The 25,661-nt window shown below is 38.2% G+C and overlaps 1 protein-coding gene across 7 annotated transcripts in view; it reads left to right on the top strand.

Moving 5' to 3' along the window:
• The window catches only part of SAMD13 (sterile alpha motif domain containing 13), a 55,184-nt gene that overhangs the window by 808 nt on the left and 28,715 nt on the right, over positions 1-25,661 (top strand). For 4 of the 7 annotated variants that reach the window (XM_047726803.1, XM_047726802.1, XM_047726801.1 and 1 more), the window contains exons 2-3: positions 4,066-4,150; positions 22,054-22,165. In XM_047726803.1, coding sequence (XP_047582759.1) covers positions 4,066-4,150; positions 22,054-22,165 — 197 coding nt within the window. Of the gene's footprint in view, positions 1-2,312; positions 2,643-2,766; positions 2,875-4,065; positions 4,151-22,053; positions 22,166-25,661 lie in introns of those variants that run through there. The other 3 variants (XM_047726804.1, XM_047726807.1, XM_047726805.1) reach the window with 3 other exon arrangements.

Below are 25,661 nucleotides of genomic sequence, written 5' to 3'. Positions count from 1 at the left end.
TGGGATGGGGGAATGAGTCCTGAACAATAAAAAGCTCTATCAGAGGCACCAGCTTCCCGCCCTTGCTGACTCATCTCCCCTCCTCAGCCCATTCTCAAGTGTGCCCGAAAGTTCTGCTTCAGAATCCCAACACGAGGATCTCCCAAGTTATTCTAGCGCATCCCGTAATATCAGAATAATGGATCAGAAGATCTTGTTTGTCTCTCTCACCCTGCACTTAACACACTACACACCCGCGCCCATAAAAACGCACCATGCACTCTACACTCTACACACGCCACAAACACATACCATACGTATTACACAGCATACACATCACATAAACATTACATACACACATTTTGTTTATCCTACAGGCTGTATACACGTACCATATACAATATACATACGCATCATTTTTATTAAAATGGAGAAGAGAATTAAATCAGTTTGTTGTAGAGAGTAAGGAGGAAGTGGGTGAGTACCAGTATATATATTTATACCCACAAATGTCGATTTATTCCAAAGTTGGAAACTAGCTGATGAGTGAAACCTGCCCTTGTTAGAATTTAGAATGCTTTCTAGGCTCTTTTTTTCCCTATAAAATGGGATTGATTTCCTACATCACCTTCTGAAACCTTTACCCTTATCTAACAGGCAAACTTAATCACAGCAGAGGAGAGAGAAGGAGATGTCCTCTATGTGTAGGAAGAAAATCTTGGAGAAACTTCACAGAAACCTTCCTCCTGTAGGGGTGTTTAAGGAAAAGTTACGTGTAACTAGATTTTCTTTGCCTCTCCTTTCAAGATTCAGAGCTGACCTGATTTTGTTCTGAGCCATTGGCGTGACAGTGATGTTGAGACACGTTTGCCATCCATCCTTCCCCCCAGGACTCACACCCCAGCCCATCTGAATTTAGTTGGAGCACATTTCAGGAATTTCAGACCAACTCCCAAAGCATTATGAAATCTGTTGGTGAAAGGGCTCTCTATCTCCAGAAGAGTTCATCATTTTGATCAGTGGTGATAAGACTCCCCTGTTTGACCAGACTCAAAAAAATGGTCCTCAAAAATAAATGAACACTTAGAATTTGTCCCTAAATTATTGTTGTTATTATTATTGTTGTTTTTAGAATTTGTCCCTAAATTATCATTTGCTTTTTCAAAGGAGGGATGGTGAAGATGGGCAGAGAGAGCATTTGAAATCTTTCTCAGTGATGATCTTTCATGAAGTTGAACATTTCTAATATCCTTCTTGGAATAAATGAGGGGAAAAGAAATTTGACTTTGAAATTCAGGTTGCAAATTTAGATTATAATTTCTGATCTTCTTCTAGGGCCCTTAAAAAATTATTAAAGAAAAGGGAGACCTGTTACTTTCTCCTCAATTCTTCCTGAATTCTACGCAGTCATAAAGCAGCAGATGATTTTTTTTCTCTACATTCCTTCTTGGGAACCTGTATTCTTTCTGCCCTATCTTAAGTAGTTTAGTTGACATCTTGACTTAAAAGTGTCCAAATATTGATTGTTGTTTCTTTTGATGAAAGCTATGCATGCTTTCTGTGTATCTATGGCATATTTGTGGAATGGGAATGTTTCCATTCAACCGTGGTTTCCAGCCAAGCAAGGGAACTGTGAGATTGACCAGGGTAAATTAAAAGATCATTCCTAGTCTCCCTATGCCACCTTCCCATTTCCTGAATGGGCGGAGATACTATGAATTTGGAGGTTGGCATAGTATCTTCTTTTTCATATGTAACTAATATAGGACCTGGTGCTCATGGATAGTGTTAGTTAGATTTGTTGAATTACGCTTTGTATGCAACTGGAATAAACAGTTAAGATTAAACCTCCCAGAACTAATTATTTTTGTAGAATGAGATTTGTTTCATTTTTCATTTTGGCTGACTTTATATGGTAGGTTGAATGCCAAAATAAAAGAATGTAGGTGTTCTCAAAAGATCTGGTCATCCACTTTGCATCCTCTGAAATATGTTACTTCCTGCATAATGAAGAAAAGGATTTTCTGCTGGGCAGTGCTTTCCTTATTCTTAAAGAGATTGCTTAAAAGCCAGCCCTGGGAACTTTGTCCATGAGTCTCTGTTAGGAAGAAAGTGTAACACAGGTCTGCAGCTCCTGAGTATTTACTGATTGTAGCCAGTAGTGCTAGGTTCTTTCTCTTATTTTCTCTTGTTTTTTTCTCCCATGGGGGAGAAAAATAGTTTTCAAAACATGACATTCCTGCTTAGAACAACAGCAAGGATCTATCATGCAGCAACCATGAAGGGGGGTGGGGGGGGAGAGTAAAGAAGAGGCTATCAATACTGCAGGTTTTTCTTTACAAGACAGGTGCAGGGAGAATTCTGCAGTTCTTGGACTCCTGATTCATTCACTTCCACTAATTGTGCTGAAGGTAGTTAGCAAAAGTGAACAGGCACACTGTAGCTTTAAAAAGTCAGCCATGAACCAGAAGGCAGTTGGTGCAGCTTGTGTGTGATTCCTAACGTCATGTTGGCTGAGAGCCAGCCTGGTTTTATTTCACTGTGTCAAATTGTACCTCCTTATTGAATTCCTTTGCCAGCCTACTTTGTGAAAGAAAACATTGGGGTTTCTTTGGCTGCTCTTGATAAGCCTATAAAAAATGACATGTTTTAGTTGCTTCTAGGTAGGTTTTCTTTTTACTCTTCCACAAAAAGAAAATAATAATAGTAATAATAATAATAAGACAATGTAGTATGGTGTTACAGAGTATCATTGTTAGTGTTTAGTTTTGTTTTGTTTTTTCTGAGATGCTTAGAAAATGGTGAATGTGTAACAGTTTCCAACTGAAGTGAAATCATTCTTTTGGCATGGAGCAGCAGCACTATCTTCTGTCTACTCTGTAACGGTGTGTGAATGTATGTTAATATCTATATGTCTATTAAATGTTGGATTTCTCTATGAATGATCTAAGTGGTTTAGCAACTGGAAGTTTGTGTGTGTGTGTGCACGTGCACGTGTGTGTTTGTATGTGTGTGTATCAGAAGTGAAGATTATCCCACACTTAACAGTATTATTTGTTAATCATCTACTTCTCGAACAGTGATAAAATCTTGTGAATATACTAAATGATGCACTTGTCATGTCAGAGTAATCCCTAGAGAAGGAGTGCCGAAGTATAAAGTAATTTGAGAGGAAATGTATTTAATTTATGGCTTCAGCTGTAGAACAAGCACGTTTCAGAACTAGTTTTTTAAAGCAGTTTTGTTCATAGCTTTTTCATCTTGCTAATTGCATATTAATTGTGGAGGGTTTTTTATTTTTTCACAGTCCTCATCCTACTAAACAAAAAGACAAAGTGATAGATGCTACTATATCTCCTTGGACGTTTTGGTGATTTTTATGTAAATCTAATGAGCTGCCTCCCCTCTCTTACACACACACACACACACACACACACACACACACACGCACACACCCCAGCACCAACCTTCTGTGCTAAGGGATATCTGACATTTTTGTGAGCTTCCAGCTTTACCACAGCGTGGCCATCTCACAGGTTTTGAGGCTTTCGTTGAGCATATGTGAGGTAGGGGAATACTTGCTGACAAAAGCTTTAAGTGCTCTTTTGCATTGCAATGAAAAAATAGAAGGTTTGTGAGTGAACAAACAACAACAACAAAAAATACAATTAAAAAAAAAAAAGAAATCCTAGCCCCTGGTCTGAAGGGGCAGGAAAAGGGTGATTGTTTTTCTTGACTTTGACTCATTTATGAGTTGCAATGTCTTAAGTGAGAGCTTGGCACCCAGGGGAAGCTGTGCCAGTTCACACAGCACTTGTTTTGAAGGAGGATTCAATTTCATTTGTAAATGCTTATTGTCAAAGCAGGGAGTGCCAGTACAGATGAAAGCACCCCAATCCGCCTCCTCTAGTTCTTTAGGTTTAATCACATCTCTCCTATCTATCGCTGAGGGAACTGGAGGTTTAAACAAACATACGTGAACTGGTGTGAAGCTGTAAAAGGGACCACTATGTTTCCGATTCAGAATATATATTCTTCTCTCACTTTCTAAGAATTAAACACAAGCTTTTCTCCCTTATTGATTAGTTGCTGAAGTAAAGGAACCCTGCAGCCTTCCCATGCTATCTGTTGACATGGAAAACAAGGAAAATGGCTCTGTCGGTGTAAAAAAGTAAGTGAAACTGGCTTGTGAGTTCTGCTTCTGCAAACAACAGAGGGACTTGGTTTCTATTTTTATAATTCTTGCTTATCTACTACAATATACTGTTTGGGGGTGATTTTGCGTGGTCTGCACTGGCCACCAGACTCCCTCCCCCTCCCCCCACAACCCCGGTTGCCTTTTTCTTTATTCCATTTCTAAGACAGAGATGTCTCAGGCATCAAACTGTGCATAAAGGGTTAGGGCGTCAGGCTTTGGAACAGGGACCATGGAGGATCTCAGCCCTGCATTCTGTATATTGAAACAAAACACTGAGCAAACAGACTCTGCCTTCTAAGTCCATTGGCTACAAGGGTGGGGGCAGAATAGAGAATTTGAGTCTTTTTAAATAAAATCACCTCTATCAAAACTGAGACCTTTAGTAAAGGAAAGAAAAAAGCTTTAGTTAGAATACAAAGTTGAACAACTGTGTCCTAACTGATCCTTGAATGTGAAACATTTCAGTATATAGTGTATTTTCATGTTTGTTCTCACATTTGAAACTCTGTGGTGAGTTATATGCTTGATTCTTTTAGAAAGGAAAATTTAGTTGCATTATGTAGCATATTCTGAAACATGCTACATATTTCAGAGTAACTTGTAGGATATCTGTGAGTATATAAAAAATATGTATATCCCTATTTAGATGTTATTTTGAAGTTACAACCACTTGGACTACCAGGAGAAAGTAAGTTCCAAGAGAGTGTTATTGTTCCATTTTTCCCACATCATTTAGTTTAAAATTGCCTTCAACTTGAGCTTTGGAAAAAACTAATTAAATAAATAATGCATAGAAGTTATGATATCTAAATGAGGGAATAGTGTGCTACATGATTGTGAGTAGAGGGTATATTTTGCTTCACAGCAAAGTTACATTAAAATAAACTTAATAAAATCTGCTTTTAAAGATTCTTGGGTAATGTATACATCAGTGCCATGCTGGCATGTTTATCCCATTCTTGAAGTTTAGGGTTGGTAAATACCGGAGAAACAAAAGAAAGAGATGCGCCTTTTTTTTTTTTCCTTTATGAGTTAGATCAGTGCTCTCCAGTAAGTCTAGTACTTTGAACAGTGATGGAAATGTTCTTCACTTGCGCTGTGCAAAATGGTAGCCACTGGTCACATGTGGCTGTTTAAAAATTTGCAATGTGACTAATGTAACTGATAATTGAACTTTTAAGCAATTTTAAAAGTTAACAGCTTTATTGATATGTAATTGACATGTAATAAACTGCATGTATTTAAAGTATAAAATTTGTAAGTTTTGATACTCATATATGCCTGTGGAACCATTACCACAATCAAGATAACCACCCAAATTTCCTTGTAACCCTTTATAATCTCTCCCTCCTGTTCTTCCCTGCCACCATATCCCCAGGCAACCACTGATATACTGTCTGTCACTGTAGATTAGTTTACTTTTTCTAGAGTTTTATATAAATTATTATTCAGAATGTACCTTTTTGAGGGGAGTTTGGGGGGTGTGGTTTCTTTTACCCAGCATAATTAATTTGGGATTCACCCATGTTATAGTGTCTATCAGTAGTTCATTACTTTTTATTACTAAGTAATATTTCATTGTATGGATATACACCAATTTGTTCACTGTTTATCCATCCATTTGCTGATAGACATTTGGGTTGTTTCCATTTTTTAGATATTACAAATAAAGCTGCTTTGACTCTGTGTACAGGTCTGTGTTTGGACATATGCTTTCATTTCTTTTGGATATATAGGAATGGAATGACTGGGCTATCCGGCAGGTATATATTTAACTTTTTAAGAAACTTAGAAATTGTTTTCTCAACTGGTTGTTATTTTAAATACCCACCAGCATTGTATAAAAATTCCAGTTGTTCCATATCCTCATGAACTCGGTATGATCAGTCTTTTTCATATTTGATATTATAGTTTGCATTTTCATTTCCCTAATGACTAAAGATGTTGAGCATCTCATGTGCTTATTTACCATCCATACATCTTTCTTAAGTAAAATATGGTCCAAATCTTTTGCTCATCTTTTTTATTGGGCTAGTTATTTATGTCTATTTTATAGATAATTTTTGTATATTCTGGATACAAGTCCTTTATATACATGATTTGATAATATTTTCCAGTAGTATGTGACTTGTCTTTTCATTCTCTCTAAGGTGTCTTTCAAGGTGTAGGAATTTTTAATTCCAATGAACTCCAGTTTATCAATTTTTTATTTTATGAATAATGTTTATCTTTTTATTTTATTTTATTTTAAAGATTTTATTTGTTTAGTTGACACACACAGAGAGAGAGAAAGAGAGAGAGAGACAGCAACAGAGGGAATGCAAGCAGGGGGAATGGGAGATGGAGAAGCAGGCTTCCTGCTGAGCAGGGAGCCTGATGCGGGCTCAATCCCAGGACACTGGGATCATTACCTGAGCCAAAGGCAGATGCTTAACAACTGAGCAACCCAGACACCCCTATCTTTTTATTTTTTTAAGATTTATTTATGTATGTATTTATTTAAGACTATGCACAGACATATGAGAGCAGGGGAGGGGAGGGGCAGAGAGAGAGGGAGAGAGAATCTTAAGCAGGCTTCATGCCCATGACAGCCCAACATGGGGCTTCATCTCATGACCCTGAGATCATGGCCTGAGCCAAAATCGAGTCACATGCTTAACTGACTGAGCCACTCAGGCGCCCCATGAATAGTCCTTTTAGTGTCATGTCTAAGAATATCTGCCTAACCTAAAGTTGCAAAGACTTACATTTTCTTAGATTTGGGACTGTGAGTTTGGAGTAAATTTTTGTGTATGTTATAAGATAAAGATTAAATTAGTTTCTGTTTGTGGTGGTGGTGGTAGGGTTTTTTTGTCTATGAATATCCAATTGTTCCCACACTGTTTGTTGAAATGTTCCTGCAACTTTGTTGAAAAATAATTGACTATATATGTGTGGATCTGTTTCTGGAATTTTTATCCCATTCATAATTTTGTATATATTTATGCCAATATAACATAGTTGATAACTATAGCTGTATAGCAAATCTTGAAATCAAGTAGTGTTATCTATTTAACTTTGTTCTTTTTTAGACTTGTTTTGTCTCTCCTAGGTTCTTTGCATTTCCAAATGATTTTTAGAATCAATTTGTCAATTTCTACCAAAAACAAAAACAAAAACAACAACAACAAAAACACCTGCTGGTGCTTTGATGACATTGCATTGAATTATATAGATCAACTTAGGGAGAATTGATCTAACAGTATTGGGTCTTCCAACCCATTAACACAGTATTTTTCTCCATTTACTTAGGTCTTCTGTAATTTCCCTCAGCGATGTTTTGTAGTTTCCCATTTGTATGTCGTGCACATCTTTTGTCAGATATATCCCTACATAATTTTATAATTTCATGCTATTATGAATAGTATTGCTTCTTAAATTTTAATATCCAATTGTTTTTTTGATAGTATATAGAAATACTATTGATTTTTGCATATTGACTTTATACTCTACAATCTTGATAAACTCATTTATTATCTAGTAACTCTTTGGTAGATTCCATTAGATATTTAACATAGATAATTATGGGGGCACCTGGGTGCCTCAGTTGGTTAAGCGTCTGCCTTCAGCTCTGGTCATGATCTGAGGATCCTGGGATCAAGCCCCGCATCAAGATTCCTGCTCAGTGGAGAACCTACTTCTTCCTCTCCCTCTGGTGATCCCCCTGCTTGTGCTTTCTCCCATTCTCTCTCTGTCAAATAAATCTTTAAAAAAATAGATAATTATATCTTGTAAGTAAAGAGAATCTGATGTTTTCCTTCCCAATGTGAATGTATTTTATTTTTTTACCAGCTTTATTGCACAGAATAGGATCTCCGCTAACAAATTGCATAGAAGTGATGAGATTAGACAAACGAGTTTTGTTTCCTGAGGGAAAACATTTAGTCTTTTTCCTATCTTTCATTTTCTATATGTGTCTCTTTTTTGTCTGCCTTTGAGATGTTTTTATCATTGATTTTAAAGCAATTGGATTATGAGACGTGGTATAGTTTTCTTCATCTTTCTTGTGGTTGGAATTTTGTTTCGTTTTGTTTTTTGGCTCTATTGGCTGTTTTCATCAAGTTTAGAAGTTTTCCAGGCATCATTTTTTTGTTTCCCTCATTCTTCCTTTGGTGATTCCAATTATAGTGTATTTGATCACTTGATATAGTGCCACAATTCACTAATGCCCTAGGTTTTTTTTTCGTTCATTTTTCTCTGTGTTTCCTTTTGGATGGTTTCTATTGTTTTGCCTTCAAGGTCACTAATCTTTCCTTCTGAAATGTATAATCTATTGTTAATCCCACTCACTGTGTTTTCCATTTCAGACAATGTAGGTTTCATCTCTAGAAGTTCAAATTTCGTCTTATTTTTATATGTTGATATCTCTGTTTAACATTTTTAGTCTTTCCTCTTGCTTCTGAACATATGAAGTATAGTCATTGTAACTGTTTCAGTGTCCCTGTCTACTAATTCTGTCATTTTTCAGTCCATTTCAGTTGACTGATTTCTCAGTGAATGGGTTATATTTTTCTACTCCTTTTCATACCTGATAACATTTTTTTTTAATTTATTTGTCAGAAAGAGCGCGCGTGCAAGCGCACAAGCAGGCAGAGGTGGAGAGAGAAGCAGGCTCCCTGCCGAGCAAGGAGCCCAATGCGGGACTCGATCCCAGGACCCTGGAATCATGACCTGAGCTGAAGGCAGCGGCTTAACCAACTGAGCCACCCAGGCATCCCGATACCTGATAACTTTTGATTTGAGTGTCAGATACTGTGAATTTTTATGTTTTTGGGTACTGGGTATTTTTATAGGAATTATAAATATCCCTGATCTCTGTCCTGGGTGCAGATAGGTTACTGGGAAACAATTTTTAATCCTATTAAGTTTTGTTAGCAGGACCAGAGCTTCATTTAGTCTAAGGGTATTTTTCCCCACTTACTGAGGCAAGACCCATCTTTGTACTCTAGCCAGTGCTCATGAATTATGAAGTTTTCCTCTCTGGTAGATGGAGACATGCACTTTTCCCATCCCTGCATAATCCCTGAGGATTGTGCTCTCTAATTCTTTGGGGTGGTTCTTTCCCCAGACTCAGTTAGTTTCCTCACATGTACGTGATAATCATTGCTCTGCTGAGTACTTGAGAAAGCCTCTGTGCATCTCCAAAGTTTTCCTGCTGAGAACTTTCTCCTCTGTCTTTAGGACTCTCCTCTGTGAACTCTTTCTTCAGGGAGTAGTGAATAGAGCTTACCTTGCTTGTTTTCCATCCCTCGGGAATCACTGTCCTTTATTACCTATGTCCAGTGTCTTGAATGTCATTCTTTTATATATTTTTTTCTACTTTTTTCATTACTTAGGCAGAAAGATAAATCTGGGCCTTTTTACTCCATCTTGACCAGAAACAGAAGTTCCAGTTAATTATTACAACAGTTAATGGTTAACCTAATGGACAGTGTAGAGTTAGATTATAATAGAATCCCAAAAGGCACAAGATGTAGACTCTTACAGCTGTTTCTGAGATCTGCCAAAACTGGGGCTTGTTTTGCTTTCATTTTATTTCCAGACATGGAAATATAGTTGCTTTACTTGGGAAAGTACTGTCACAAAGGGTCATTTCCAAAGAAGTCTAGGATAATAACCCTTATTCACTGGCCACATACTTCTGATCAGAGCTTTAGTTTTGCAAGGATACTGTTTATGAAGTCCCTTCATATGTTTAGTACTTTCGTGTGAGACTTGTCAATCCTCACAACAACATTTTAAGACATACGTTATTATTCTCATCTTACAGATGAGTAAACTAAAGCTCCAGGAGGTTGAAACCATATTATTAAAGTGGTATTTTACATGTTTTATACTAAAATTTCTAAGTCCATTTTGTATTTTATCTCTTATATCTCAATTTGGAAATAAAATTTTCATTGCAAATATTTGATCTGTATTAGATTTCATAAGATTTACAGTTGAAAAAATAGAATCACATATCCAGGTAATTCCAAGCATAGTTAAAAGTTCCAATAAATGAATCAAGTACCAAAAAATTATTTTTGTATTATATGCATATACATTGACACAACTGGTTCTTCTTTTTTGGAAGATTTTATTTGACTTTGAAACAAATGCATATCAATTTCAAAATGTCTTTCCAAGTTAAATAAATTTACTAAAACTTATACCAACTCAATGTAATTAACATTGAATTCAAAGTGGTGTTATATAAATTTGTAAATAACTAAGTTTATCAATGTCAGTATATCAGTTTTCAAATTTTTCTTAAAATTGTTTTATGTTAGAAAAATGTAAAATTATTATTGCATACTATCATTGGATTGTATACTCTGAAAAATTTCAATTTCAAATTTTGTGCCTGTCTGGCTGGGTCACAAATCAGCTTCTTTTTTTTTTTTCCCTCAGGGAGATATAAATTTAGTTCATTCACATGTAGTGTGATATCAATGAGAAAATATAATATACTGTGCCATTTTTTGATCTTCATTGAAAATTTGGCAAGCACTCATTTGCTTTAATAAAATCTTGAATTAGAACAATGGTAGATCTTTGTAAACTTCTAGGACTTACCCAACAAGCATTGGCAAAGAACACACATCATTATATTCCTTGTATTTTATTTTTTTCCCCCACAATTCCATTATATGACATTGCAATGGCATTTCCAAATATATAATGATTATTTAACAATGATATCCATGACATTTCAAGAGTCTGCTTTAGAAAACTGAACATGAATATCATACAGTAGAATAAAGCATTAAGGGAAACATTAGTCAGTTGTTTTAGAATTACATTAAACCCAGATTTTTTTTTAGTTAATGTGGCTGAAGTACCGTTATTAGAATAGAATTTAATTTTTCACATCTAGCTGAAATTCTTCTTTGGCAGATATAAAAGATTTAAAAATATTTATGTCTGAGTTCAATTTTTCAGGCCATAAATTGACAGTATTTCTTCATAAATTTGGAAGTTTTTCAAAACAAAGCATACTTCCAGTATTAATTGGGCAATGTCTTTTATGTTGCACTATTCATTGAAAGCTAAAGAAAAGTAATTGTGTTTTTCAAATTTTGAACCAGTTGATATTGTTAAAAAATTTTGTGTTCAGGCGATTTTTGGGTGGCTTGACTGAAAAATCTTTCACTTTTTGTGAAGTACCTTTTTAGTCTTTTCTCATAATATACAAGAAAACTGAATATAACCAGATGTCTATGGAAAAATTGTTTTCTTTTTTGTGCAAGAATCCAAGCCATTTATAGCTATACAAATTTATAAGCTCAGATTCTGTTTGAAATCACTTCAAAACATTTTGTTGGACATTTAATTTTTAATTCATGTGGCTAATAGCATTAATTCTTTTTTGATCATTGAGAAGAAAGTTACCAAATTTACTATATATCTACTGAAAAGGTCTTAATACTGTCCATTTTATTATCTTTATCATTTTTTTTTGCATAACAAACAAACAGCTTTTTTTCCTTTTGCTCTGCTCCAGCAAATTGCAATTGCTATTCATTGTGAAATTTCCAGTATACTTTCAGCCAGCCTCCTTTTTTCTTTTTTTCTCTCCAACCTCCCTTTTTCTTTACTGTTCTGGTTCTAGTGCTAGTTTCTGCATCAACTCTCAATTCTTCATCAGTAGTATGCTACCTTTTTAAACTTTAAAAATTTATCCATACTTATTTCAACTAAAATTTATTAAAATTAAAGTAGTTAAGAATGTCAACTTAATTACCACTTGTGACATACAAAGAGATTCTCATAACTTGAGCTGTCTGCATCAGACACATTACAGTGTTACATGAGTATGTAAGAAAACATCGTTTGAACTGAATCAGTTGATACCAACTAGACTGGCTATATGTTTATGTATAATACTGGAGAGGACACATGCATCTGATAGGAGAACTTTCAACAAATTAGCTAGGTGATGCAGCAGTTAAAGTGAAATGCTGTCATACCAAAACAATGGAGCTGTGTTTAACAGAAATGTATTTTATATCTGTTAAAGTTTTTACATTTAAATTTAAACTAATAGGGATGCCTGAGTGGCTCAGTTGGTTAAGCCACTGCCTTCGGCTCAGGTCATGATCCCAGGGTCCTGGGATCGAGTCCCACATTGGGCTCCTTGCTCCTTGCTCAGAGCCTGCTTCTCTCTCTGCCTCTGCCTGCTGCTCTGCCTACTTGTGTTCTCCCTCTCTCTCTCTCTCTCTCTGTCTCTCTGACAAATAAATAAATAAAATCTTATAAAAAATAAAAAAATAAATTTAAACTAATAAAAAGTAAATACAATTAATAATTCAGTTCCTCAGTCAAATAGTAAATGCCCAATAGCTACATGGGATTAATGGCTACCATATTGCGTAGGTTAATGCCAAGTGAAGCTCTTGCACACCTGCACCAGGAGAAAGATTACATGAATAGGAAACTGAGGATGATGATTACCTCAGGTCAGGGGAGTGAGGGGAAATGGATGTGGTTATTGTCCAGATCCCAACTTTTATTTTGCCTGGCGGGTTCATGTGTGTTTATTAAGTCTTGAAATAACTAACTAAATAACTAAGAAGGAGCCATTTTGATAGTCTGAACTATATCCTTCTACAGTTTGTATACAAGTACTTTCTGTATCCATATGTGTACACATAGTCATGCAATACAAGAATGTACACAAACAGACACATATATTCAAAGGACACATAAAATAAGCTGTTATTGAACAAATGGGATTATAGTATTCTCTTTTTGTGGATTGTAGATGCACAGATTTTGGATTAATCATAGACCTTGGTACATGACACTCTTATTATCATTGTTCTACGTTTGGACATGTTAGATCAATGTTAGAATTTTTACTAAATTCTAAAAAAAAATTATAGGTATTTTACATGTATGTGCCTATCTCTACAAATCATAAATATTCAATGTCAAATATATATTTAATATGTAACTTAATTTAATACTTATATATATGTGTATATATATGTATATTTTTGCCATTCACTTAGTCTTGCTCCCTTTTTCAACAGTGGGCCTTTTTTCCCCTTCTTTAATTGTCTTCTAGGATAGAGGAGGAACCAATGCTCCCACCCAATAGATGCTTATAATAAGTTAGCAGCTTTTCAGCAGGAAGCAGTTTATTTCTCTTTCACCACCATGCCCCTCACCCCTCAGTGGGGAAACTCTACTGCAATAGAAAACTCACAGTAGCAAGGTTTAGGAGGGCTTTCTTTTAAGATTTTATTTATTTATTTGACACAGAGAGAGAAGGAGGGTCCTAGTGAAGGGAGGGGAAGAGAGAGAAGGAGAACCAGACTCCCCACTCAGTGGGGAGCCTGGTGTGGGGCTCCATCCCAGGACCCTGGGATCATGACCTGAGCCGAAGGCAGAGGCTTAACCCACTGAGCCATCCAGGCACCCAAGGACTTTCAAAAGAAGCTACTTCTTATTAATGTCATGTCTTTTCTTGCATCTGTATCTCACCATATCCTCTGCCTTTGCAGTCAGTATATGGTTTAATTTTGAAGAAGGGCTTTTTTTTTAAATTTTGGAACTAAAATTCCTTTTATAATTAGGAATATGATACTTTTCTTCTTAATGGGTACTATAAAGTTTTAACTTGATTTAATAGTATAATACTAACTTTTGAGAGTCTGTTACCTGTAGTAACTATTAAGCCTTAATTTTTTGCCCATGTGAATTAGAGGGTTAGCAGGTGAATGGTAGATGTAAAATATTAGGGTAGAGTTAGAAATTATTATTAGCATTGCTAGAATTTGAAAACTCTGAACTTATTGTAGAATTATCAAAGAGACTTTTCATATAACAATAATAACAATGGCTATTCTTACTTTACCTCATTAAAAAAAATCTAACAATGCATATGGGTACAACAATCCACCAGTCAGGTCTCCATCTCTAAGAGAAGCAGTCACATCTATGGTTAAATAAAGAACTTCATGGGATATAGGATACTTGGTTATTTGCCTGGAACACTTGCCTGGCTACACAGCAAAGGAAAAAGAGGAAACTTGTAGAAATAATTATGTGTCTGATCATTGGGTTTCAGCTTTTGCTCATTTACTCCTAATTCTGTCCTTTTGTGGTGCTGCATAACTAACTAGCGGTCCTTAGATATGTGTTCTTTGAAAGCAATGAGGAATTGTATCCAGCTGCTAGGTAGTTCCTGGGTACTCTCTCCCCATCAAGCCCCTCTCATCTGTTCTGCCCACCTTTCCCAGACCCACAACCACACTGCTTGACTCTCTACCTGAATGCAGTGAATGATGGTTCCCACCGTGCTGTTCTTTCCAGGGGACAGCAATCTGGAACAGGGAGGCGATCACGATGGTGAGATACCTCTATACTAAATGCAAGGGAAATAGAACTCCCGAAACATTTTAAGGGGCTAAATACCAAATGCCTCTTAATGGTTTGTTAGGGAAGGAAGAAAGAAAGGAAGGAAGGCAGGAGGGAGGGAGGGAGGGAGGGAAGAAGAAAAGATAGCAGGAGAGGGGAGGTAGCCTGAGTCCTGAGCCCATAATTCAAACTTGAAAAATAACCTTTCTTACCAGGATCCAATGTTATAACTCTTCTGCAGATATGTTTGGTGGGATAAGTCAGGGTGCTATATGGTTTCTTGAATACAGATGTTATATAGGAGTTAATGGTGATTCTTGTAGCTGGTACAGTTTTATTTTTCTTAGTGAGGCTAGAATTCATTCCTTAATATTATATAGTGATCTGTTCACTCTGATATATACTGTATGGCTCAGGCAGCCATAACAAAATACCATAGATTGAGTAGTATAAAGAACAGAAATTTATTACTCACACTTTTGGAAATGGGGAAGTCCAAGATCAAGGTACCAGCAGATTCAGCTCCTGATAAGAGCTGTCTTTCTAGCTTGTAGATGGTCACATTCTCCTTAGATCTTTATGTGCACTTCCTGGGGTGTGTGTATGCTGGCTCTTACAAGGCCACCAATCCTGTTGGATTAGGATCCCACACTTATGACCTCATTTAACCTTAATTGTCCTATCTCCTAAAAGCCCTAAGTCTAAATGCTGTCACATCAAGGGATAGGGCTTCACCATACGAATTGACGGGGAGGAGGGCATAATTCACTTTTGCCATATGGCCTTATAATAAATATTTCATTATTCCCTTAAATGATAACTTGAGTTAAGAATTGAGTCTGTTTATTGTTTTGATTTGTACCGTTATGTCCATTGCAAATGACTACCTTAAATAAGTGTACATTTAGAAAGAGTAAAATGCATAAAAACCATAGAGTCAGCCAGGCGTATCATTTAAAGCATGAAAACAACAGGAGTTTCATCAAATCCAGCAAAATTCACAAACGTGCATTATGTATGTTTTATACATGATCAGCCCTGAGGAGTTGCTGTTTTCTACATAGTGGCTGGTATGCTACAGTCATCCCTACAGAAGGAAAACCGAGTTTGTCTAAACAATAAAGCCATACCTAAGTCCTTTGGCAGAGTGAGCTCTGTGCTGTGGCTCAGAACAGGGAGGGAAAGCTCTTCAGGTGGTCCTTGCACAGTTGTCTTTGGTACTGACTGGGATATGAAACACATGCGTATCTGTGCTTTAGCCTGAATTTTGGTGTGACTTATATCTGATGATGAATAAAAAATTAATTCATTGCATGCTCCTGAGAGGAGTGTCCTTATTTACACTTGTTCAGAGGTTTTTTTTTTGTCCTACAAAGTTGAGAACAGGTAAGGAAGGGGGGGCAGTTATAGAAATCCCTTGTTTTCAGAAAGATGGGGTGGAGTGCTGGGGAGGCATTCCCAGCAGAGATATGTCAAAGACAGAGTGCCATGTGCTTCCAGAAGGGAGCCATCAGCCTGAAGTAATTTCTGTTACAGAGGAGAGAAGTGCAGGAAGATGTCCTGTCTGTCCCTGGGACTGCTGCTGCTGTTTCTTCTGATTTAGGGCTCCAAGGTCTCTACATACCTAACACAGCCTGACTCCCCTTGCCATGGTGACTCTTACTTCTCTTCCTTCCTCTATCTCTCAATTCCTCCTGCTCCTTAACCACCCTCTGGAATAAGGCAGGTGACACCCATAACCATAACCTTTTTCATCATTTAGCTGACTCAAGATTTTCCCCTTCGCGAGACAATGGGTTCCCAAGGCTCATCAAGTGCCTGGCAGCTTCAAATTAATTAATGATTGGAATAAAAGATTGGGCATATTAAGAACAGGACTTTTAACCAGTACCTCTTAAAATGACTAAGGTTCTAAACTTTGGAAGCTGAACCACAGAGCTTTGAAGCGTAACCAAGCTGTGGATATGGGAAAATCCAGGATGTTGCCCAGTTGGATTTCAGTACAAACTTAGAATGGGAAATAAGCCTGGGAAGTTATGTTTGAATCAAATTTCTGAATGCCAAGCTAAAGAATTTGAAATATACAGAAGGCTTGAAGAATTATTTGCTTTTTCAGTGTTTCCATTGCTTGAGTATGCTGCAGCTAAATGCAGACAACTTTTATTTATCAGAGTATTAAAAAATGAAAAATGTCCTGTCAAGAACCTTTGAATCATCCTTTCTCTTTTTAGTCCTGCCTTTTAGCCAGATCCCTGCTAATTTGGTTGAAGGGAGAGGAAGAAAGAAGTAGAGATAAAACTAAAGCCTATTTAGTGGCTTCATTGTTAGATATGTCACAAGCCAAAAAAAAAAAAAAAAACAAAACAAAAAAAAATTATTAATTTATTACAGTCAGAATTATATTGCTTTTAGCCATAGGCTGTTCTAAGATATGGGCAAAGAGTAGTTTAATTTAATTTTGAAAATAAGTTGTAAAGATCAAGGCAGTACAGAATTAGAATGCATTTCTGAGTGGTAACATTGAGAGTTACCTTTATAAAAGGAGTAATGTGATAAATATATCACTGTAATATATTAACTAATGCCTAAAATAACTTTTGCTCTGAACTTTAAAGCAGAAATGCAATTAATGAGTATAATGGAGTTTTGAAGTCTCATATGAATTGTATTTATCCATAGTTGCCTTTTGGTCTCATCAGCCTTCAGAATCTAGAATATCGCAAGTACTAAAAACTATACACATGCTAGATTCTAAGAAAGGGTTTCAACTATGTTCCACCTGCCTTCACTAATGTGTAAAGGGGAAATGGAGACCTCAGCTGCCAGCGCTTAAAATTATAATATGTCAACATGAAAAACACTCACAGTAAGGTCTCCATCTGCATGTATCTGCCAAATTTGTTATTTACTGCATTTCTGTCCCAATAATTGTGTCTCTAGCTCTCTTTAAAAGTGAGGCGATTGTTTAATTAAGGGATAATTGTTTCCCAGTGTGAATTATCCATGCATGATATAATTTTTACCAATATATGATGTACTTAACCCATATGCACAGCGACTAAATGGTGATTGGGTTAAATGGAAACATTGGTTTGATTAGGTGATGGGATCATAGATAAATTCTGCCCTACGATTCTTGCTAATTTTCTGTAATAAATTAAAATACATACATATTTTTTAAAGATCTCATGCCTGGAAAAAATATTCATGAATTTATCATCTTTATACATTATATTTTAAGAAACTTTTTTTTTTGCTATGATGATAGTGAAATAATAAATATCAAACAAAATAATGGAACTTTTATATCTGCCATCTCATTTCATCAGTGCAAAATTAACAGCCGCAATGGGAACCACCATCTGGGAGGTGTTTTAGACAGCACCATTTAAATTCCTTTTGCAATTTGACACGCACAAGTTATAAGAAAAGATCTGGAGAGAACAGTCCATTTAAAAGGAAACAGAGTGTCTCGGTTTGCTCACAAATAGCAGTCCTTTAGGAGACCTATGGCTTTCTCAGTTGGGAAGGGTGACACTTAAATCCATCCTGTGAAATGCACTCATAATTGCATGTAGCCTCAGCACTCCATGCGCCCCCCACCCCAACTCCCACTTTCAGGTTGCCCCTGATCATTGCCAGTTTTCTCCTTAAAACTGTTCACTAAAACCACTAGATGCCCAACGAAATTATTCATCATACTTTAAAATAAACAACCTTGAAGTGATAACATGTGCCCACATGTACCTACCTCTGCAAGCCATCCCCTCTAAGGCCTAACTTAGGAAGTGTGTGGAGCAATAGAAGCCTTTCAGAATTGCCCTGGAAGATCCTAAGTTGTCCTAATTAGGCAGAACCTTTTGGGCCCTCCAGCAGGTGCGTCCTCAGTAGCACTTGTTCAGCCCTCAGCTCTAGTATCACTTAGAATTAGCTGTTCACATGTCTGCTTCCCTCCCCAGATCGCTAGCTCTCTGAGGGCAGGGACTATGCATTCCTATCCTTGTAATCTGGCATCCAGCCCTGGACTGAGAAGTCAGTAGGCTTAAATATTTGTTGTATCGAGGAGTTGATTGGAAAAGCATAGATTTGGAAGCAAGCATGTATGAAATCCAATCCTGGCTTTATCTACTATGTGGTTTGGGGTGAGTTTCTTAACCTTTCTGAGCCCTGGTTTCCTAAAAACAGGTTACAGTAGCCAATTGATAAGGAGTTAGGAGGTTGATCATGGGAAATGTAGGAAGAGCATATTGTAGATTCTATGTACTCTGGTTCTTACTCCACAGGTCTAACGGAGTTTCGCTGTGCATCAGCAATGCACCTGAGACCTGAGCTAGGTGCAGAAGAGCTGAAGAGAGGAAGGCTGTCAGGCCTAAACTTAGGGTGGATCAATCACTAAATGGTTTCATGCCCCTCATTTCTTCTGCATGGGTCTCCTTACCCTAAATATGAGAACGTGCCTAATTTTCCATCGCTCCTCTTCTTCATGCCATACTATCAGTAGTACCGTAGTCTTTGTTCTCTACCGCATTGCTAATACTCAAGAATATTTCACAATTATGGAAGTGATGATGTCATATCCCAGTGGAATAAGAATCAGGAAAGCCTCTCATCCTAAAAGTACAACGTAGCATGCTTTGTTATTACAATTAGATAACTATTCTTTATGAGAAAAAGCAGTTAATTGGAGTCAGCCACAGGGAGAGTGGATTCAGATGTTTTCTGGGGCACTTAAAAGTATATCCGACGGGATTCTGCTCACTGCCAGAAGTGAGCTGATTAGGAAACTTAAAAGATTTGTTAGAACAGTGAACTCCTTTCTAAACATTCTTCAAACCTACCTTAAGCAAGAGAGGAAAAGAAAATGGTACCTTAAAAGAACTGCCCAGTGTCAGCTGTTGATGGCCTGTGTTAATAGGATGACGGAAAAGTCCCAGCATGTGGGTAATTTTTCAAAAATCCATTTAGCTTAAAAAAAAAAAATTTAGCTTTGACTTTAAAATACATAGTTAATGTGTGGCAATATTAGGGTGAAAGTAGTTTTTCCCCGTGTATATTACCTGTTAAATGTTAGGTAGGGTTGTGTGTGTGTAGTAAGCACGCATATATATGAATGCATATGTACATGTGCACATGCGTGTTTACAGATTGACAATCTCTAAGCTCAAAAGGGAAAACAACTATTAACTAGTAAGCTTTGCTTTTCAATTAAAACATTGTGTTGATAAGTCATTGTTGAAGTGTGCCATTGATTGAAGGCTCTCTTGAAGACAGAGGTTTGGTTTTTTAATCAAATATTTTAAGTTCCTACTATGAGCAAAACATTATGCTGGGGATGAGGCAGAGGCATAGCTTGTCCCTTGACTTTTAGGTGTTTGAAGGTTTTCAGGAATCCTCAAAGTCTGGGCAATTTCATTTCCTTCAAAAGTAACACGAATCCTTTCCACTTTCACTAGCATGTTGAACCTCCTACCTATGCTTAGTTCTAGGCCCAATTTTCTTCTCACCCTCTCCGAAGACTTCAGTTGCTATCTAAAAATTCTATCTCCTAAATGTGTACCTCCAGCCCACTCATCTGTTTTGAGCACCAGACTCAGTCCCACATTAAATCTCTGCTTGGATGTAGATGGTACCCAAAATTCAGTGTATTCAACTAAACCTGGAAGTGCCATCTAAGTGAAGTTACCACCATCCATCCAGTTCCATGACACTTCCATCTCCTTCATTCTCTATATCTAGTCCACACTAAGTCATGCTGATTTTCTTGGATAAAAATCTTTTAAATCCACGCACTTCCTCTCCTTGTCCATAGCCACCACTCTAGTCTGGATCACCATGATCTCTTGCATGGATGACTGCAGCAGACCACCTCTCACTGGCACCCCTCCATCCCCCTTTGGCTCATCTCTAATTCTCTTTTTCAAAATGCAAATCTGATCAGGTCATCCCCTTTACATAAGGCCATTTAGCAAGTTTTATTGCTCATAGACAAAAATCCAGAATCCTCAATGTGGCCTCCAACACCTGCATGGCTCCCTTGACTGTATGTATACATTCCTGCCGAAGATTCTGGAATAATCTTCACCTGATTTCATTCTGTTAACTTCTGCCTTCTTTCTAGACCTTACCCCAAGTGAAACTTGCATGGGAATGCATCTGCTGGCTCCTTAAACTGCCATAGTACAGTATACCTGTCCATAGCACTTACCACAATGTGCAGTTGTGCATTTAGTTGTATGATTACTGATTATCATCTCTCCCCACAGGACTGTAGGTCCACAAGAGAGCAGACCATGTCTGTTTGCTCTTTAGTGTATTCCTAGCAGGAGAGCTGGCAGGAGCTTTGTTCTGAAGGATTTCCCAAGCCAAGTTAAGCTATTTAGAATTCATCTTTAAGGCAATAGAAGGTTTGGTGGATTTTAAGCAGGGGAGCAATGTGATTAGATGTACACTGTGGAAGAATCACTTTGGATGAGGTATAGATAAATCCAGACAAATACTCCTGAAAGAGAAATGAGGCAAAGTCACAGTAATGGTAGATCCTTGCCATTCTTTCTCTATTCTACTTTTCCTATCCCTCCTTTCTAAATCTAGTGAGATAAATTACCCATAGAACCTCTCAGATGCTTGGTCATCATAAAGTCATGTGACTGCTGGTTGAGTTCCTAAGTATATGCTTGATACTAGGAATAATAAGATGATTCAGGCCCAGTTGTGTATTCCCAGCCCACATCTCCCACTCTGATGGAAGAGACTGCTCAATAAGAAGAGAGTATGATCCAGCGTGGAAAGTGCTGCAATGGGAGTTTGAATGGAGTTCTCGAATGCAGAGAAGGTTATAACTAAAACAGTTCCCTGGTGGGGCCAGAAAATGCCTCACAGAGGAGGTGGCATGGGAACTAGGATGAACTAGATAGGAATGGTGGATTGTATCAAGTAGACACAAATGAGGGAGCATTGTAAGTGTCTGGAATAGCACATGCAAAGGCCCAGAACTATGAAAGGGCACAGCATACTGGAGAATGGCTTTAGCTCTGTGATTTCACAGCTGTAGAGAGGATATGTTGGGATGGGGATGGGGAAGGTGGTAGGAGAAGGGAAAAGACAGGTGCATGGGGGCCGTATTGTACAGGGCCTGGTGTTCTTAATTCAGGAGTATGAGTATCATCCTGTGAGTTGCCAGAAATCATGAAACCACTCCTAATATCTCTGGATTAAAAACCAATTCATGAGGAAGCACTTCATATGAAGGGCCTAATGGTTTATGAGGAAAACAATGACTGAGCCAATAAGAGCGACAATGTCCTGAGCCCAAGAAATACAAGAATGATTATGGTCCTGAGAGGAAAAGTGGAATCTGGGCCTCTGAGGGAAGAGAGGGCCACGGATCTAGCAAGCTGGCCAGGGCCTGCCCCTAGGAGACTGAGTAGTAAGCCGAGCCACACACTCTTGCATGCTCCACTGCTCCAAGATTCTGGGTTTGTGTTTTGCAGTTCCATGGAGAATGGGAGGCCGCCAGATCCTGCAGACTGGGCCGTGATGGATGTTGTCAACTATTTCCGAACAGCAGGATTTGAGGAGCAAGCTAGTGCTTTTCAGGAGCAGGTAAGTCGGTCCAGAGAAACCCACAATGAACACAGTTACCTCTTCCTTGTGGCAGGCAGAGGGAGCAAGGAGGAAGAGGACCAGAGAGCAGTGAGGGATCTATGAGGCTCTGCATGTCCTCTGCATAAACACCCATCATGCTGGACTGCTGAGGAGGGTGGGAAAGGCGAGAAGGAAAGTGACGAGCAAATGATTCCTTCCTGAGAGAGGGGAACCCAATCCCTGGGACACAGTCTCAGCTTCAGGAAGGAGGGCTAACACTCATTTACATCTGCATCTGCTGAAAGATGGGACGGCTCTACCTTCACCACAGACACACTGGAAAGCAGAAAGTGAGAGGAAAGGGAAATGAGGGGCAGATCTGACTAGAGACATACAGCACTGTCCGTTAATGGTCCCGGCACCAACCGAGCTAGGAAACCCCCTCCAATTTGTGTTCCAGGTACTTAACAAGGTAGAGTGGAAAGAGTACAGATTTAGAGTCAAATCCTGTTTCTTCTAACTCTGTGTGACCCTGGGCGAGTTCCTATCTCTCTGAGTCTTGCTTCACATCAATGCCCAACTTGATAGGTGGTAGTGTGAGGATTAAGGGACCTTGTCCACACAGTGCCTAGGGTAGGTCCTGGTACAGTATTGATGTCCCCAAAGTGCTAGTTCCCTTCCCTCGGATCCAGGGTTCATATTGGAAGGAGGGAGTAGGGGGTCCCTCTCCATTATCTGGGTGTTTCCTGACTCCCATTTTTTAGGCTGGGCCAGCTCTCTAAACATAGTGCCCAAAGGGGCTTTGACCATGAGGAAGCAAATTGAGGGGACATGTTGTGGTCCACACCAGACCAGCTCTATAGGGAAACAGAGATCCTATCTCCCTATCAGTGAAGGCTGTAGTTTTCTAAGCATTACGTTTACTTCTCCAGTTTTGTAATATCAATAGAATTATAAACTGAAGAATGTGTCTGGCTGCTTCTTCCATATCCATTTAGCTCTCTTATTCTCTTAAGCCAGGTTTGGCTAGTGAAACTTTATATATATATATATATATATATATATATATATATATATATATATATATATATCTCAATCTCTAAATCTCCTTCAATATTTTCTTCAAACCTGATCTCTCTTTCTCTCATTCTCTCTCTCTCTCTATACACACACACACACACACACACACACATATATAGTTGTTGCTATTGGTAATTTGGAAAATTTGCTGAAATAGCAGCTTAAATCACTTCACACTCACAAGAATAGCTAAAATTAGAAAGATTTATAAATTTAAACATTCAAGAGGAGGTAGAACAAACACATTTTCCTTTATTGTTGGTGGGGATGTAAAATACTCATACATCTACCCCATGATCCAGCAGTTTAAATCCTGAGTATTTACCCAAGGGAAATGAAAACATATGTCCACAGATTTATCCAAAATTATTCTTAGTGGCTTTATTCATAATAGTCCAAAACTGGAAGCCTAAGTGTTCATCACTGGGAGAATGTGGTAGAGTCACACAATGGAATACCACTCGTAATCCAAAGGAACAAACTAGTAATATGTAAAGCAGTTTGGATGAGTCTCAAAGTATCATACTGAGTAAGAGAACCCTAACAGAGGAGTTCATATTGAACAGTTCCTTCCTATCTTAGCCCATTTGGGCTGCTATAATGAAAATACTATAAACTGGGTAGTTTATAAGCAATAAACATTTACTTCTTACAGTTCCAGAGGCTGGGGATTCCAAGACTAAAGAAACTGTAGACTGGGTGTCTGGTGAGGGCCTGCATCCTAGACAGCTGTCTTTTTGCTGTGTCCTCACATGGAGGAAGGGATGCGTGAGCTCTCTGGGACTCCTTTTGGAAGGGTACTAATCCATATAATCACCTCCCAAGGACCCTACCTTCTAACACCATAATCAATTATCTCTAATACTCCCGGGAGATTACATTTCAACATATGAATCTTGGGGAGACATAAACATTCAGACCATAGCAATTTCATCTAGATGAAAGTTGAGAACAGGAAAACACATCATTGGTAGCAAGAATTAAACAGTGGTTGCCTCTGGATAGGTGGGAGTGGAGAATGGCTGGAAAGCGGCATGAAGGAACGTTCTGGGTCCCAGTGAGGGTCTGGGCTACAGGCATCTGCTTCAGTAGAGGCACTGCAGATGCGCAGACATGTACAGATGTTACAGATCTATGGGCTACATAGCCTTTACATTTTACCTCAAAAGAAAAGGAACTATAAAAAACATGAAGCAATTAGTCGTAGGCAAACTAAAGTGTTTAGGGGAATACACTGATTTATACAACTTACTTTGAAAAGCATCAAAATATGGGTTGACAGTTGGATAGAAGAATGAGTAGAGGGGTAGACATATGATAAAGCAAGTATAGAAAATGTTAACTGTAGAGTCTAGGTGGTGGTCATACGGGTGTTCACTGTATGTTCTTACAACTTCATGTTTGAAATTTTTTTTAATAATATTTTATTTATTCACTTAACAGAGAGAGACCAAGGTCACAGGTAGGCAGAGAGGCAGGCAGAGAGGGAGGGGGAAGCACGCTCTCTGCTGAGCAGAGAGCCCGATGCGGGGCTCGATCCCAGGACCCTGAGATCGTGACCCGAGCTGAAGGCAGAGGCTTAACCCACTGAGCCACCCAGGTGCCCCTGAAAATTTTTATAATTAAATCATGGCGGGAAAAAGCTCAGGTGGAAAGGTGAAGGCCTATCAGCTGGAACATATTTTATTGTAGTTTTTAGTGGAGTAATATCCATTTGTGTCATTATAGTTGAATAGCTCTCTTCTGAAATTAAATTTAAATAATATTGTAAAAGGTTAACAAAAAAAAAAAAGGGGGGACTTAGCTAAAAGGTCTCTTGGCCCAATTCCCAGCTGTCCAAAAGCATTTTTAAGATTGGGCTTTTATTCAGACTCCTCTGAGGCAGTTGTCCCAGATTGGGTGGGGAGTGTCCTTTGGGCCTTCCAGATTCTGTGCAGGACCTCAGAATGGAGCTGGCCAGCTCTGAGCTTGGCCCAGAAATGGACCCTTTCTCCCAGGAATGACATCATTCTGGCGTCAGCAATACTGGGAAGCAAAAGAGAACAAACTCTCCCAAAGGTCTTCATTCAGAAGTCTTTCAAGTGGGGAAAGGGCATCATCTTGCTACTGTGCTGAGCCCAACTCAGGAGCCTGAGAAATGAATTCCCAGGGCACTGGAGTTTTGCAAGCATGGTCTAGAAGCTCAAGCTCCTTCATTCTCATGGAAGGGCAATTGAGTAGAGGAAAGAGTCTCCCTTGAATTATTCCCTGGAAGTGATCCAAATCTTCCTCCTGCAGTGTAATTCTCATCCTCTTTCCTCTTCTCTTTAAAGGAGGTAGAGGGAGGGCAAGGAGGGAACCACTAGTCAGGCTCAGCCTGATAAGACAAGTAGCTGCTGTGATTTCCATGAGGACTGAGAATCAGCATCCTTTACTAGGTTACCCTGCCTCTTCC

The sequence above is a fragment of the Lutra lutra genome, chromosome 4 (genome assembly GCF_902655055.1).
Source record: "Lutra lutra chromosome 4, mLutLut1.2, whole genome shotgun sequence".
Lineage (NCBI taxonomy): Eukaryota > Metazoa > Chordata > Mammalia > Carnivora > Mustelidae > Lutra > Lutra lutra.
The sequence above is the reverse complement of the archived record's forward strand: the minus strand, read 5'-3'. Positions and strand labels throughout refer to the sequence as shown.